General features: G+C 42.7%; 1 protein-coding gene and 1 long non-coding RNA gene across 3 annotated transcripts in view; one reads left to right on the plus strand and one right to left on the minus strand.

Annotated features, from left to right (window-relative positions):
- The window catches only part of LOC118366069 (uncharacterized), a 232255-nt gene that overhangs the window by 177194 nt on the left and 39265 nt on the right, over nucleotides 1-15796 (plus strand). The gene's annotated exons all lie outside the window — the stretch shown is intronic.
- The window catches only part of alcama (activated leukocyte cell adhesion molecule a), a 64300-nt gene that overhangs the window by 23997 nt on the left and 24507 nt on the right, over nucleotides 1-15796 (minus strand). The window contains exons 2-4 of the mRNA XM_035748413.2: nucleotides 11985-12091; nucleotides 8992-9211; nucleotides 8224-8288 (exon numbers count right to left, since the gene is read on the minus strand). Of these exons, the coding sequence (XP_035604306.1) occupies nucleotides 8224-8288; nucleotides 8992-9211; nucleotides 11985-12091 (392 nt within the window). The remainder of the gene's footprint in view (nucleotides 1-8223; nucleotides 8289-8991; nucleotides 9212-11984; nucleotides 12092-15796) is intronic.

Here is a 15796-nt window from a genome sequence, read left to right on the forward strand (position 1 = left end):
AAAAAGAGTCTGGAACCAGTAAGCCTCCGCAACCAAATGGAAACCTCCAACGGCACTGAAACCAGACACAAATCTCACAGGCACATGCACACACGCACATTATAATATTATCTATTATTGTCAGACATAGTAACGAGGCACTACAATTTCATTGCATTCTTATGGCACTCAAGTTTCTTGGACAAAAGGACAATCTCTTTTATTCAGATGTTGCGTAGTACAGTACCTATTTCCACATCATTCAAAGTCCTATTTTTACTCTAACTTCCGTAATTAGATTGGCGTATGAACCACGCATGCCTCACCTCATCCCTTTCACGGGTTATCAACGTAATGTACATTGCATTCTGGTGGATTGACTCCCAACAGTTTACATCTACACTGAACAAAAATAAACGCAACATGCAAAAATGTCAAAGAGTTTACTGAGTTACAGTTCATAGAAGGATATCAGTCAATTTAAATGAATTCATTAGGCCCTAATCTATCGATTTCACAAGACTGGGAATACAGATATGCATCTGTTGGTCACAGATACCTTTTTAAAAATGTAGGAGCGTGGATCAGAAAACCAGTCCGTATCTGATGTGACCATCATTGACTCAAGCAGCACGACACATCTCCTTCGCATAGAGTTGATCGGGCTGTTGATTGTGGTCTGAGGAATGTTGTCCCACTCCTCTTCAATGTCTGTGCGAAGTTGCTGGATATTGGCGGGAACTGGAACACGCTGTCGTACACGTCAATCCAGAGCATCACAAACATGCTCGTCCTAGAATTGCAGGAAGTGTAATTGCTGCCTCACCATTGTGTTCCTGTCTCTGTCATTTCAGGTCACAACTTGTAAACTTGTTTACGTGCTGCTGTGCGGTTTGTTGCTAACGTTTCTTTGCTACCTGCCAACTTTACGGATTTAACTTTTTCATTATCGTTTTATATGTTTTAATTTTCCCCTCGCTCATCCTTTTTCATTCAACTTTTTCATTCCGTGTGCTTTATCTGGACATGGTTCGTCAGGACCTCCAAAGCTAAGTAGTAACATTAACATGATGCCTTCTAATTCGCTGTACTCATAGTATACAGGAGAACGATCGCCTTACGGCGAGGATACCTGTGCTGCAAGCCCAGCTTCAGACGCAATTGTTAGGCAAGGGTAATTTCAGTGTAGGAAAGGATGAAACAGCGTCTGTGCCTCCAGTACAGATTAGTAGTATAAATCCCCTCGCACGGTCCCCGCAGCCGGACAACTGTCTCATGGCTTCTGGAAGGAAATGCTGTAGGAAAGCTCAACCTGTGTCGCTCATTCAGCCGACAGAAACTTTCTACCGGTTCTCCCCATTAAGCAATGAGTCGGAGTCAGAGTACGAGCCTTCTCTGGTCTCTCCTCCTCCCGTTACGGGGTCTGAGCCTCCCACCATTAGCTCTGACAAATTGAACACCCTAGTCATTGGTGACTCCATTACCCGCAGTATTAGACTTCAAACGAATCATCCAGCGATCATACACTGTTTGCCAGGGGGCAGGGATACCGACGTTAAGGCTAATCTGAAGAGGGTGCTGGCTAAAGCTAAAACTGGCAAGTATAGAGTATAGAGATATTGTTATCCACGCCGGCACCAACAATGTTAGGATGAAACAGTCAGAGGTCACCAAGCTCAACATAGCTTCAGCGTGTAAATCAGCTAGAAAGGTGTGTCGGCATCGAGTAATTGTCTCTGGCCCCCTCCCAGTTAGGGGGAGTGATGAGCTCTACAGCAGAGTCTCACAACTCAATCGCTGGTTGAAAACTGTTTTCTGCCCCTCCCAAAAGATAGAATTTGTAGATAATTGGCCCTCTTTCTCTTTCCCACAAATAGGACCAAGCCTGGCCTGTTGAGGAGTGACGGACTCCATCCTAGCTGGAGGGGTGCTCTCATCTTATCTATGAACATAGACAGGGCTCTAACTCCCCTAGCTCCACAATGGAATAGGGTGCAGGCCAGGCAGCAGGCGGTTAGCCAGCCTGCCAACTGAGTGGAGTCTGCCACAAGCACAGTCAGTGTAGTCAGCTCAGCTATCCCCATTGAGACTGTGTCTGTGCCTCAATCTAGGTTGGGCAAAACTAAACATGGCAGTGTTTGCCTTAGCAATCTTACTGGAATAAAGACCTCCTCCATTCCTGTCATTATTGAAAATAGGGCTACGTAATGTTAGATCCCTCACTTCGAAGGCAGTTATAGTCAATGACCTAATCACTGATCATAATCTTGATGTGATTGGCCTGACTGAAACATGGCTTAAGCCTGTTGAATCTACTGTGTTTACATGAGGCCTCTCCTCTCCTCCTACACCAGGAGACCATATCCCCCGTGCATCCCGCAAAGGCGGTGTTGCTAACATTTATGATAGCATTTTTTTTTTAATGACTGCATTTTCGTCTTTTGAACTTCTAGTCATGAAATCTATGCAGCCGACTCAATCACTTTTTATAGCTACTGTTTACAGGCCTCCTGGGCCATATACAGCGTTCCTCACTGAGTTCCCTGAATTCCTATCGGACCTTGTAGTCATGGCAGATAATATTCTACTATTTGGTGACTTTAATATTCACATGGAAAAGTCCACAGATCCTCTCCAAAAGGCTTTTGGAGCCATCATCGACTCAGTGGGTTTTGTCCAAAATGTCACAGGACCTACTCATCGCCACAGTCATACTCTGGACCTAGTTTTGTCCCGTGGAATAAATATTGTGGATCTTAATGTTTTTCCTCATAATCCTGGACTATCGACCCCCATTTTATTATGTTTGCAATTGCAACAAATAATCTGCTCAGACCTCAACCAACGATCATCAAAAGCTGTGCTATAAATTCTCTGACAACCCAAAAATTCCTAGATGCCCTTCCAGACTCCCTCCACCTACCCAAGGACATCGGAGTACAAACATCAGTTAACCACCTAACTGAAGAACTCAATTTAACCTTGCGTAAATACCCTAGATGCAGTCGCTTCCTAAAAACAAAAAAACATTTGTCATAAGAAACTAGCTCCCTGATATACAGAAAATACCAGAGCTCTGAAGCTTCCAGAAAATTGGAACAGAAATGGCGCCACACCAAACTGGAAGTCTTCTGACTAGCTTGGAAAGACAGTACAGTGCAGTACCGAAGAGCCCTCACTGCTGCTCCATCTTCCTATTTTTACAACTTAATTGAGGAGAATAAAAACAATCCCAAATGTATTATTGACACTGTCGGAAAGCCAACTAAAAAGCAGCATTCCCCAAGAGAGGGTGGCTTTCACTTCAGCAGTGTTAAATTCATGAACTTCTTTGACGAAAAGATCATGATCATTAGAAGGAAAATTACGGACCCCCTCTTTAAATATGCGTATTTCTCCAAAGCTCAGTTGTCCTGAGTCTGCACAATACTGCCAGGACCTAGGATCAAGAGAGACACTCAAGTGTTTTAGTACTGTATCTCTTGACATATTGATGAAAATAGTCTTGGCCTCTAAACCTTCAAGCTGCATACTGGACCTTATTCCAACTAAATTATTGAAAGAGCTGCTTCCTGTGCTTGGCCCTCCTATGTTGAATGTAATAAATGGCTCTCTATTCATCAGGTGTGTACCAAACTCACTAAAAGTGTCAGTAATAAAGCCTCTCCTGAAAAAGCCAAACCTTGACCAAGAAAATATAAAAAACTATCGGCCTATATCAAATCTCCCATTCCTCTCCAAAAATGTTGAAGAAGCTGTTGCGCAACAACTCACTGCCTTCCTGAAGACGATGTATACAAAAACGCTTCAGTCTGGTTTTAGACCCCATCATAGCACTGAGACTGCACTTGGTCTACATGGACAAGTTCTGGCCTGGTTTAGATCTTATCTGTCAGAAAGATAGCATTTTGTCTCTGTGGATGATTTGTGTTCTGACATATCAACTGTAAATTCCGATGTTCCTCAAGGTTCTGTTTTAGGACCACTATTGTTTTCAATATATATTTTACCTCTTGGTGACGTCATTCGGAAACATAATGTTAACTTTCATTGCTATTTGGATGATACACAGCTGTACATTTCGATGAAAGACCCAAAATTGCCCTCCCTGGAAGCCTTTGTTCAAACATAAAAAAGTGGATGGCGGCAAATGTTGTACTTTTAAACTCGGACAAAACAGAGACCCTAGTTCTAGGTCCCAAGAAACAATGAGATCTTCTGTTGGATCTGACAATTAATCTTGATGGTTGTACAGTCATCTCAAATAAAACCTTGGCGCTACTCTGGACCCTGATCTCTCTTTTGCCAAACATATGAAGAATATTTCAAAGGACAGCTTTTTTCCATCTTCGTAACATTGCAAAAAATTTGACCAAAAATTATGCAGAATAATTCATCCATGCTTTTGTCACTTCTAGATTAGACTACTGCAATGCTCTACTTTCCGGTTACCCGGATAAAGCACTAAATAAATACAGCTGCTAGAATCTTGACTTGAACCAAAAGATTGGATCATATTACTCCAGTGCAAGCCTCCCTACACTGGCTTCCTGTTGAGGGCTGATGTCAAGGTTTTATTGCTAACCTATAAAGCATTACATGGGCTTGCTCCTACCCATCTTTACGATTTGGTCCTGCCGTACACACCTACACGTACGCTACGGTCACAAGACGCAGGCCTCCTTACTGTCCCTAGAATTTCTAAGCAAACAGCTGGAGGCAGGGCTTTCTCCTATAGAGCTCAATTTTTATGGAATGGCCTGCCTATCCATGTGAGACGCAGACTCGGTCTCAACCTTTAAGTCTTTATTCAAGACTCATCTCTTCAGTAGGTCCTATGATTGAGTGTAGTCTGGCCCAGGGGTGTGAAGGTGAACGGAAAGGCACTGGAGCGACGAACCGCCCTTGCTGTCTCTGACTGGCCAGTTCCTCTCTCTCCACTGAGATTCTCTGCCTCTAACCCTATTACAGGGGCTGAGTCACTGGTTTACTGGTGCTCTTCCATGCCGTCCCTAGAGGGGTGCGTCACTTGAGTGGGTTGAGTCACTGACGTGATCTTCCTGTCTGGGTTGGTGCCCCCCTCTGGTTTGTGCTGTGGGAGAGGTCTTCGTGTGTCATTCTCTGCCTTGTCTCAGAATAGTAGGTTGGTGGTTAAAGATATTCTTCATGTGGTGTGAGGGCTGTGCCTTGGCAAAGTGGGTGGGGTTATATCCTGCCTTTGGCCCTGTCCGAGGGTATCATCGGGTGGGGCCACAGTGTCTCCCAACCCCTTCTGTCTAAGCCTCCAGTATTTATGCTGCAATAGTTTGTGTCGGGGGACTAGGGTCAGTCTGTTATATCTGGAATATTTCTCATGTCTTATCTGGTGTCCTGTGTGAATTTAAGTATGCTCCCTCTAATTCTCAATCTCTCTTCTCTCGGAGGACCTGAGCCCTAGGACCATGCCTCAGGACTACCTGGCCTGATGACTCCTTGCTGTCCCCAGTCCACCTGGTCGTGCTGCTGCTCCAGTTTCAACTGTTCTGACTGCGCATATGGTACCCTGACCTGTTCACTGGACGTGCTACCTTGTCCCGGACCTGATGTTTTGGACTCTCTCTACCGCACCTGCGGTCTCTAACTCTGAATGATCGGCTATGAAAAACCAACTCACGTGTACCCCTGAGGTGCTGACCTGTTGCACCCTCTACAACCACTGATTATTATTATCTGACCCTGCTGGTCAACTATGAACGTTTGAACATCTTGGCCATGTTCTGTTATAATCTCCACCCGGCACAGCCGGAGAGGACTGGCCACCCCTCAGAGCCTGGTTCCTCTCTAGGTTTCTTCCTAGGTTTTGGCCTTTCTAGGGAGTTTTTCCTAGCCACCGTGCTTCTACATCTGCATTGCTTGCTGTTTGGGGTTTTAGGCTGGGTTTCTGTACAGCACTTTGTGACATCGGCTGATGTAAAAAGGTCTTTATAAATACATTTGATTGATTGATTGATTGATTGATTGATTGATTGATTGACTGCTCAATGGGTGACATGCCTGGTGAGTATGTAGGCCATGCTAAAAACTGGGCCATTTTCTGTGCATTATCATGCCGAAACATGAGATGATGGCGGCGGATGAATGGCAAGACAGAGAGGAAGTGGATAGAGTCAAAGTTGCAGGACCATTATCATATTCTGAGAGAGCAACTTGGCATATATAACAAGGCAATTAGAAATGCCAGACGGGCTCATTTTTCTAACTTGATCACTATTCATCAGAATCATTTGAGAGTGCTCTTCTCGACCATTGATGATCTGATAAATCCTACCCTATATTTCAGAGATAAGATAACAAACATGATGCTGGGTATCAGTCAAGCAAGACCTGATGAGAAGTTTGATGATATGTGCCCTAGCCTACCACGCAAAGGCACTATGGATTTATTGTACCTGGTTGACACAAACATGTTCGGGGAAAGTGATATCACATTCACAACGTAAGCCTTGTAACTGCCTTCTCGATCCGATCCCCACAACCTTCTTCAAAACAGTGGTTACATATCTAAATAAGTGCAAGCTATTGTTAATCATTCTCTGTTCACAGGCACTTTGCCCACAGCACTAAAAACTGCTAACTTGAAACCCCTTCTGAAGAAAATTCATCTTGATTCTTCAGCTCTTAGCAATTTTCAGCCAATCTCCAACCTTCCATTCTTAAGCAAAATTCTGGAGAAATTGGTTTTCATACAGCAAAATTATTTTTTAAGTGCCAAATGTATTTTTTTTTAAATTCCCAATCTGGTTTTCAGGCCCACCACAGCCCAGAGACAGCCTTAGTTAAAGTAGTAAATTATCTTTAAGCCAACACAGATGCCAAACAGCTCTATGTCCTTGTGCTGCATTTGACACGGTTGACCATGATGTCCATCTGGACAGACTGGAGAGGTGGGTTGATCTAAATTGGTTTAGGACCTATTTAACAGGCTGAGTCTTTTGTCACCTTTGGTGAACATAACTCAGAGAAAAATGCATATCACATGTGGCATTCCATAAGGTTTGATTTTGGTTTGGGTACTGTTCAGTTTATATATGTTACCCCTTGGCAGCGTTATCAGAAAGCACAGCATTGATTTTCACTGCTACGCAGATGATACACAACTTTACATTTCTGTGTCTCCTGAGGATTTTAGCTCCGCGGATGAATTAGACTGTTTGAGTGATTTAAATACATGGATGGCTCACAACTTCCTCCAGCTAAATCAAGACACAGCCGAGGTACTTATTGTTGGAGCCAAAGCACAGAGAGAGAGAATCTGGCAGCACATTTTAATTCACGGGCAATAAAGATAACACCAGGTAAAAAACCTAGGTGTTATTTTAGAACTACATTTCAAATCACACATAAGGAATGTGACCAAAATAGCTTTTTACCACCTGAGAAACATCTAGGTGCGGCCGTTTCTCTCTCAGGCTGACAGAGAAGCTCCTCCGTGCTTTTATTACAGCAGGCTTGCCTACTATAATGCTCTCCTGTCTGGTCTACTCAAGAAAGCCATTGGTCAACTGCAAAACATACAGAATACTGCAGCACGGGTACTGACCAAGAACAGACGGAGAGCACACATTACAGTTTGTGTAGAAATGTGTCAGTTGTGCAAACCCAGTTTCATCAGCGAGACGGGTGGCTGGTCTCAGACCATCCCGTAGGTGAAGAAGCTGGATGTGGAGGTCCCTGGGCTGGCGGGGTTTCATGTGGTCTGCAGTTGTGAGGCCGGTTGGGCGTACTGCCTTATTCAATAAAACAACTTTGGATGCAGCTTATGGTAGAGACATTAATATTAAATTCTCTGGCAACAGCTCTGGTGGACATTCCTGCAGTCAGCATGCCAATTACACGCTCACTCAAAACGTGAGACATCTGTGGCACTGTGTTGTGTGACAAAACTGCACATCTTAGAGTGGCCTTTTATTGTCCCCAGCACAAGGTGCACCTGTGTAATGATCATGCTGTTTAATCAGGTTCTTGATGTGCCACACCTGTCAGGTCGATGGATTATCTTGGCAAAGGAGAAATGCTCACTAACAGATGTAAACTAATTTGTTTACATTTTAGGGAAATAAAGCTTTTGTGCGTATGGAACATTTCTGGGATCTTTTATTTCAGCTCATGAAACATGGGACCAACACTTGTGTTGATATTTTTGTTCAGTATTTATAGTTGGTGAGTTGGGGCAAAAGTCTGCTATGTTAAATGTGTTCTACTTACCGACGTCAGTTTGCCGTTCTCCAGCTCTTTGGCTTTGTCTTTTATCTGTGGTGGCAACGGCTTCTCTGCAAAAACGATAAACAATGAACCCGTGAATAATGTAAATGCTCTACTCAATGCTCAAATTTAACCAGTAATACTACTACATAGTGTAATGAGTGGATGACGTAGGCTGGACTTGTGGTTGGTTGGCAATATGGCAACATGACAACAAGTTGCATAGAATTAGTACTATTTTCTCTATGGAAAATAAATAAATAAAATCCATCTATACACTCTCATCCTGCCTTCAGTGTGGTGTCTGACAACCCCATGAAACCAGGCCTGAAGGTTCCCTTGAAAAAGGTAATGTCCCTAACTCTGTAATGCTCCCCTGACACACACATAAGACAATGTTTCGATCAGGATCGTATATATTTGGTTTTTCTGCCTGCACCTATAGGCTATCCCCGAAGCGGAAGTGACCTCCCAAGGGAGAACAGGTTTGTCTAAGTGAAGCGAAATCTTGTACCTGTGCATCTCCATCAAAAAGTTTGTAACTTTTCTAGACTTTGAATATGTCATCCAGTGCCTAGGGAGACATGTTTTTACATTAAGTGTCATCACAGCTTCCACTTTAGGTCTGAGATTAAATGTTGATTTCAATCCACCCACTATTTTGAATCTTTTCAAAGGCTTCTCAAGCTCGCCACAACAAGGGGAAGCTATAAGATACATCCATTTTATTTTGTACCTAATGAACATAACCCAGATGTAGCTACTACTTACTGTGGACCAAGACGTCGACAGGGTGCTCGTCCAGGTTGGAGCCGTACACAACCATGCAGGTGAAGGTCCTCTGGTCCACCAGGGAACCCCCTTGGATCATGAGGCTAGAGTTGGCCTCGATGGTCACTCGGTCCTTGTAGCTGTCCATGGCCTGGATCTGGGCCTGCTCCTTGTGCGCCTGCTTAACCAGGAGGTCTCCGGAGGTGCCGTCATCCATCTTCTGATTTGAGCAAAGCCACAGAGGACCGTCACGTTAAGTTGCACAGTCAGACTTCAGCAATTCATCAGACACTTTCATCTTGAGACAGATTTGTACACAGATTTGTGTTGACCTTGAGTCAAGAGTAGCCTTCACTGTAATTGTTTTAATGTATTTTATGTACAGTACCAGTCAAAAGTTGGACACCTACTCATTCTAGTTTTTTTTTTACGTTTACTATTTTCTACATTGTAGACTAATAGTGAAGACATCAAAGCTATAAAATAACCCATATGGAATCATGTAGTAACCAAAAAGGTGTTAAACACATACAAATATTTCATATTTGAGATTATTCAAAGTAGCTAGCCTTTGCCTTGATGACAGCTTTGCACACTCTTGGCATTCTCTCAACCAGCTTCATGAGAGAGTCACATGGAATGCATTTCAATTAACCGGTGTGCCTTAAAAGATCATTTGTGGAATTCCTTGCCTTTTTAATGTGTTTGAGCCAATCAGTTAGGTAGGGGTGGTATACAGAAGATTGCCCTATTTGGTAAAAGACCAAGTCCATATTATGGCAAGAACAGCTCAAATAAGCAAAGAGAAACGACAGTCCACCATCACTTTAAGACATGAAGGTCAGTCAATCTGAAAAATTTCAAGAGCTTTTACAGTTTCTTCAAGTACAGTCTCAAAATCATCAAGCGCTATGATGAAACTGTCTCTCATGAGGACCGCCCCAGGAAAGGAAGACCCAGAGTTACATCTGCTGCAGGGGATAAGTTCATTAAGAGTTACCAGCCTCAGAAATTGCAGCCCAAATAAATGCTTCACAGACAATTAGATTCCAATGGACTACAAGACCATCGCCAAGCAGCTTGGTGAGAAGGTAACAACAGTTGGTGCGATTATTCGCAAATGGAAGAAACACGAAATAAATGTCAATCTCCCTCGTCCTGGGGCTCCATGCAAGATCTCACCTCGTGGAGTTAAAATTATCATGAGAACGGTGAGGAATCAGCCCAGAACTACACGGGAGGATCAGCTGGGTGACAACTGGGTGAAAGTGTTGTGGACAGATGAGACCAAAATGGAGCTCTTTGGCATCAACTCAACTCGCTGTGTTTGGAGGAGGAGGAATGCTGCCTATATGACCCCAAGAACATCATCCCCACCGTCAAACATGGAGGTGGAAACATGTTCCAAACATGGAGGTGTTTTTCTGCTAAGGGGACAGGACAACTTCACCGCATCAAAGGGACGATGGAACAGTCAAATCTTGGGTGAGAACCTCCTTCCCTCAGCCAGGGCATTGAAAATGGGTCGTGGATGGGTATTCCAGCATGACAATGACCCAAAACACACGGCCAAGGCAACAAAGGAGTGGCTCAAGAAGAAGCACATTAAGGTCCTGGAGTGGCCTAACTAGTCTCCAGACCTTAATCGCATAGAAAATCTGTGGAGGGAGCTGAAGGTTCGATTTGCCAAATGTCAGCCTCAAAACCTTAATGACTTGATGAAGATCTCCAAAGAGAATATTGGACATAATCCCTCCTGAGATGTGTGCAAACCTGGTGGCCAACTACAAGAAATGTCTGACCTCTGATTGCCAACAAGGGTTTTGCCACCAAGTACTATGTCATGTTTTGCAGAGGGGTCAAATACTTATTTCCCTCATTAAAATGCAAATCAATGTTTAACATTTTTGACATGCGTTTTTCTGGATTTTGTTGTTGTTATTCTGTCTCTCACTGTTCAAATAACCCACCATTAAAACTATAGACTGATCATTTCTTTGTCAGTGGGCAAACATACAAAATCAGCAGGGGATTAAATACTTTTGCCATTTAGGTCTTCCAATATTTAAAAGTCAACTGGGTGGGGATTCCTATGGGCTGGAACTGCTCAGACAATGCACTCAGAGAGCATAGGGGCTAGGGGCTTTATTTAATCCGCAAATAAATTTAAAGGCAGAGTGCATTCACGATAAACACTGCATGTCGGCTAAATCAGAAATGATCTTTACATTTCTATCGCGGAATCTGTAACACTTCAAGACCAAGATGTATACCAGGACATTAGTCCCAAAATACAAACCCAGACTCAGTGAGTTGAGACTATGACAGGTTAAATACCAAAAATACCAAATTGATGTGGTCTCAAGAGTCCATCGGCCCTTTCTTCAATTGTAAGAAACTCAAGTAGAGTACAGCACAGTAAAGTAAAGTAGAGCACAGCATTTTTTTGAGAAAGCATTCTTTTGAGAAAGGTGTTTAAAAATATACTACGAATTAGATCATTATCATTCAATGTAATAATAGATGAACTCAAGAAAAAAAAAAAAATGAATATTGAAATAAAAAAAAATACTGAATTGCTTCATTCTCAATTATGAATTTTAGGAGTTAGGGTTTGGGACAGCCACTTCTCAATATAAATAGGTGTATAACAAATGACTTTGGATGAATTTTTTTTCAACAATATGTATGTTATTGCCTTGGATTGAATTACAACATATGAGATTTAACCGTTTTTTAAAAATAGTGTTTTGGGGGGTGGAACAGGGTTTCAACCACCAAAAACGTGTTCCGTCTCTAGACGCTGTCTAGACCGCCTCATTAATGATTCATTACGCTTGTTGTCATGTTCTCTTGGATAATAATCATGTGGAAAGTGTGCGTGTTAAATGTGCTGATTTAAAATCAGTTTGTTTGACTTCAGCTTTTGGATGACCTACATCTGTAACTGGAACAGACAATGGGAGACAAATGACAGTAAAAAGACAACTTACATATTTCCATTTAGTGAAGATAAGATCCTCTGGCTTGGCAGCGCCATTATTGCATGGCACTTCGATCGTCTCTCCGTACAAGCCTATCACAGTTACTGTGCTACGAACTGAAAAACAAAAAATTAAAGAATGTTGAAAGTGCAACACAGGATTTTCCACAAAAAATGGCATTGTAATTTCAGAAAATGTCCATAATATACATACGCTATATATACAAAAGCATGTGGGGACCCCTTCAAAAACAGCTGATTCAGCTATTTCAGCCACACTCGTTGCTGACAGGTGTATAACATCCAGCACAAAGCCATGCAATCTCCATAGACAAACATTTGCAATAGAATGGCCTTACTGAAGAGCTCAGTCACTTCCAACGTGGCACTGTCTGACCATCGCTTAATGAGAGGTCTGGTTAGCAGATATCGCTGAATTTGTTCAGGAAATGTGTCATTCCAATGCCACCTTTCCAAAAAATAAAACGTGTAAAATTTCTGCCCTGCTAGAGCTACCCCGGTCAACTGTAGGTGCTGTTATTTGTGAAGTGTAAACATCTAGGAGCAACAGCGGCTCAGCCTCGAAGTGGTAGGCCACACAAGCTCACAGAACAGGACCACCACGTAGTGCGTAAAACATCGTCTGTCCTCCGTTGCAACACTCACTACGAAGTTCCAAACTGTCTCTGGAAGCAACGTCAGCATAATAACTGTTTGAGCTTAATGAAATGGGTTTCCATGGCCAAGTAGCCACACACAAGCCTAAGGTCACTATGCGCAATGCCAACTGTCAGCTGGGGTGGTGTAAAGCTTGCCTCCATTGGACTCTGGAGCAGTGAAAACGCGTTCTTTGGAGTGATGAATCGCGCTTCATCAGCTGGCAGTCTGACGGACGAATCTGGGTTTTGCATAATGGCAATTGTAAAGTTAAGTGGAGGAGGAATAATGGTCTGGGTCTATTTTTGATGGTTCGGGCTAGGCCCCTTACTTCCAGTGAAGGGAAATCTTAACACAATTCTGTGCTTCCATCTTTGTGGCAACAGTTTGGGGAAAGCCCTTTCCTGTTATCGGGATGAATTGGAAAGAAGACTGCAAGGCTGAATCGCCCAAAATCAGTGCCCAACTTCATTAATGCTCTTGTGGCTGAATGGAAGCAAGTCCCTGCAGCAATGTTCCAACATCTAGAGGAAAGCTTTCCCAGAAGAGTAGAGACTGTTATAGCAGCAAAAGGGGGACCAACTCCATATTAAATGTCCATGACTTTGGAATGAGATGTTCGACGAGCAGGTGTCCACATACTTTTGGTCATGTAGCGTATCTGGCGCGAATAGTGGAATGATAGTGTTTCACAGTATTACTTACCCACCAGTGTTGTGATTGGCTGTGATATTCACCTATTGATTTATCCTGTCGGAGAGGCATCTGCTGTCAAACTGGGAAAGTTGTTCTGACTTTGGGGCGGTGTTTAGTGGAAATTACAAATTTCCTGGTTGCAAAAATTCTACACTGTTCGCTCAATTTCTGTTTATGTGAGAAAACAAGCACTGAATAGTGAAGGGAATCATTGTACCATCTAAATTCCCGCAAAATATCTTTCCAATAACAAATATAGTTTTAACAGCTGTTTGAAGCTGGTGGACAAAAACCACTGTGGAAGCTGGTGGACCTAAACCGAAACCGTAACTTTCGTTTTGCTCCCAGATTGACAACAGATACCACTCCAGCGGTAGAAATCAATAGGCAAATATCACAGTCAAACAGTACACTGGCTGGTAAGTATTACTGTGAAACAATATAATTTAATGCAAAAATTGTGTGTGCAAATCCTATGTGTGGCACCTTTAAATTGAGCTCTATGGGGATTGCATAGTGTTAGATCACTGTGGAGTACCGTGACAAGGTCATGCAAAACAAAGCCACCTGGGAAGGCAAACAATGCAAGCACAGGGATCCTGCAACTGAGTAACATAATTCTAAGGTGCCGCATTTTTGGTGAAGAACTTCCCAACCAAACAGTTTCCATTTCAAAGTGCTTCTCTGTGAGTAATATGTGACAGTGGTAAGCCAGGGTCCAACACCCCGACGAGGCAGTTGAGCCACACTGCCATCCCTAACCATTTTATTCCAGGAAAACAGAGCAGGCCCTATGGTAGAGGTTGCCATGGTGACAATGAGGCCCCGCCAGGCAGTGAGTTGGACAGCTTTAGGAGAGGAGATGAATGGCACAGGTCACAGGGAGCAGGACTGGAGGGATCTTCTCACTCCAACCACTTCTATAGGTTCCTTGCTGTCTTTGAGCTTTTATGCCAAAGAAGCAGAGCAAGGCAGAGTTCAAATTCTGGTCATACCAAAGCAATAAGCTATTGGCAATCCCAACACAAATCAACAGTACACAGACAAAGTGGCATTTGCACTTGCCTAAGTAGCCTCATGTTCCCATTCTATTTACACTCTCAATATCCCATGCGTAAGTGTATTACGGTGCTGATGAAGAAAATGGGCGCATGTGATTTTGGTCACTTAATATAAGACACGAGGTACAAGACAATTCAGCACAGAGCTTATAGTTAAGAGTACTCTAAATATAACTGCTAAAATGCACAAGAGTCAATTGAGGAAGTGGTGTGAGTGTCTGACTCAAGGTCCCTTCAATAAGTTCATTGTTTGAGTCAAAAGATATACATCAAACTTTATTGCTTGGAATTTGAGAAGACGCTAACCTTTCAAAATGAGTATGTGAGAGGGACTCAAAATGGATTTTAACCAACTGTTTTTCTCCTAATTCCACTTACACAAAATAAAACGTATTTCACAAAATGGAAGACCTTGACATTTTCCAGACCTGGCTCAAAATGTTCTTTCAAAATACTTTAGGTGCACTTGATGAATGTAGCGAACCGGGAATGCAGGTCTGGTTTGAACATCCCAGTCTCATCCGAGAATTAAATTAAGCTGCTCTCTGATAACCCCATGCTGAGCTGTCTGGAATTGGAGGGAAAAATCTCCCAAGTATGATTGATAGGAGCAGCATGTGCAGTCAGCCTACTGCTCCATGTAGCCCATGAAAGTGTGTCCGTTCAAATAAAATCAAAATACTCTCCGACTAGTAACTGCCCTTCCTCAAAAACAAACCCTGGCAACTGATTCTGACCTGCAGCAATGGGGTTGTTCCCACTGGTTTAAAACGGGTTGAATCAATGTTGCTTCCACGTCATTTCCACGTGTGATGACGTTAAATCAACGTGGGAAAGTAATTAGGATTTGTAAAAACTCAAAACGTAAGGGCATTTGTCTTTTCTTTTTTTTTTTTACCCAACGTTTAACTGAATCCAATGACCTGGTGAAGTGTTTTATTCATTTCACGTTGAACTCACGTTGACAACTCAACCAAATGTAAATCAAAACTAGACGTTGAACTGATGTCTGTGCCCAACGGATTTGCTCTGGCTGAGAAGTGCTATGGTTTTTATCTTGTACAGGTGATTGTGCAACCTAACAAATGAACGCTTTTGACCAGGGAACAGATGTTTATTTGCATGGCCTATACCCTTTAAAACTATTTCCTCAAGCGCATACTATACTTGTACTATGAGGAAAGTGTCGGTGGACAATCTTTCTTTGCTGTCAAATTACAAGTAAACTAGATGGATTTGTATAAAGAGCTAGAGTTTAACTCATTCCATGCTTCACGCACATCTAATATTCATGTTTCGTGATTTTCTTAGAACTTATTCAGAGTGATGATACTGAGAAATGTACTTTGACAGCTTTTGAATCATTTAATTACAAGCTCAAAATATGATGGAAGTTTGCCTTCACGTG

This window comes from Oncorhynchus keta, chromosome 33 (assembly GCF_023373465.1).
Source record: "Oncorhynchus keta strain PuntledgeMale-10-30-2019 chromosome 33, Oket_V2, whole genome shotgun sequence".
Lineage (NCBI taxonomy): Eukaryota > Metazoa > Chordata > Actinopteri > Salmoniformes > Salmonidae > Oncorhynchus > Oncorhynchus keta.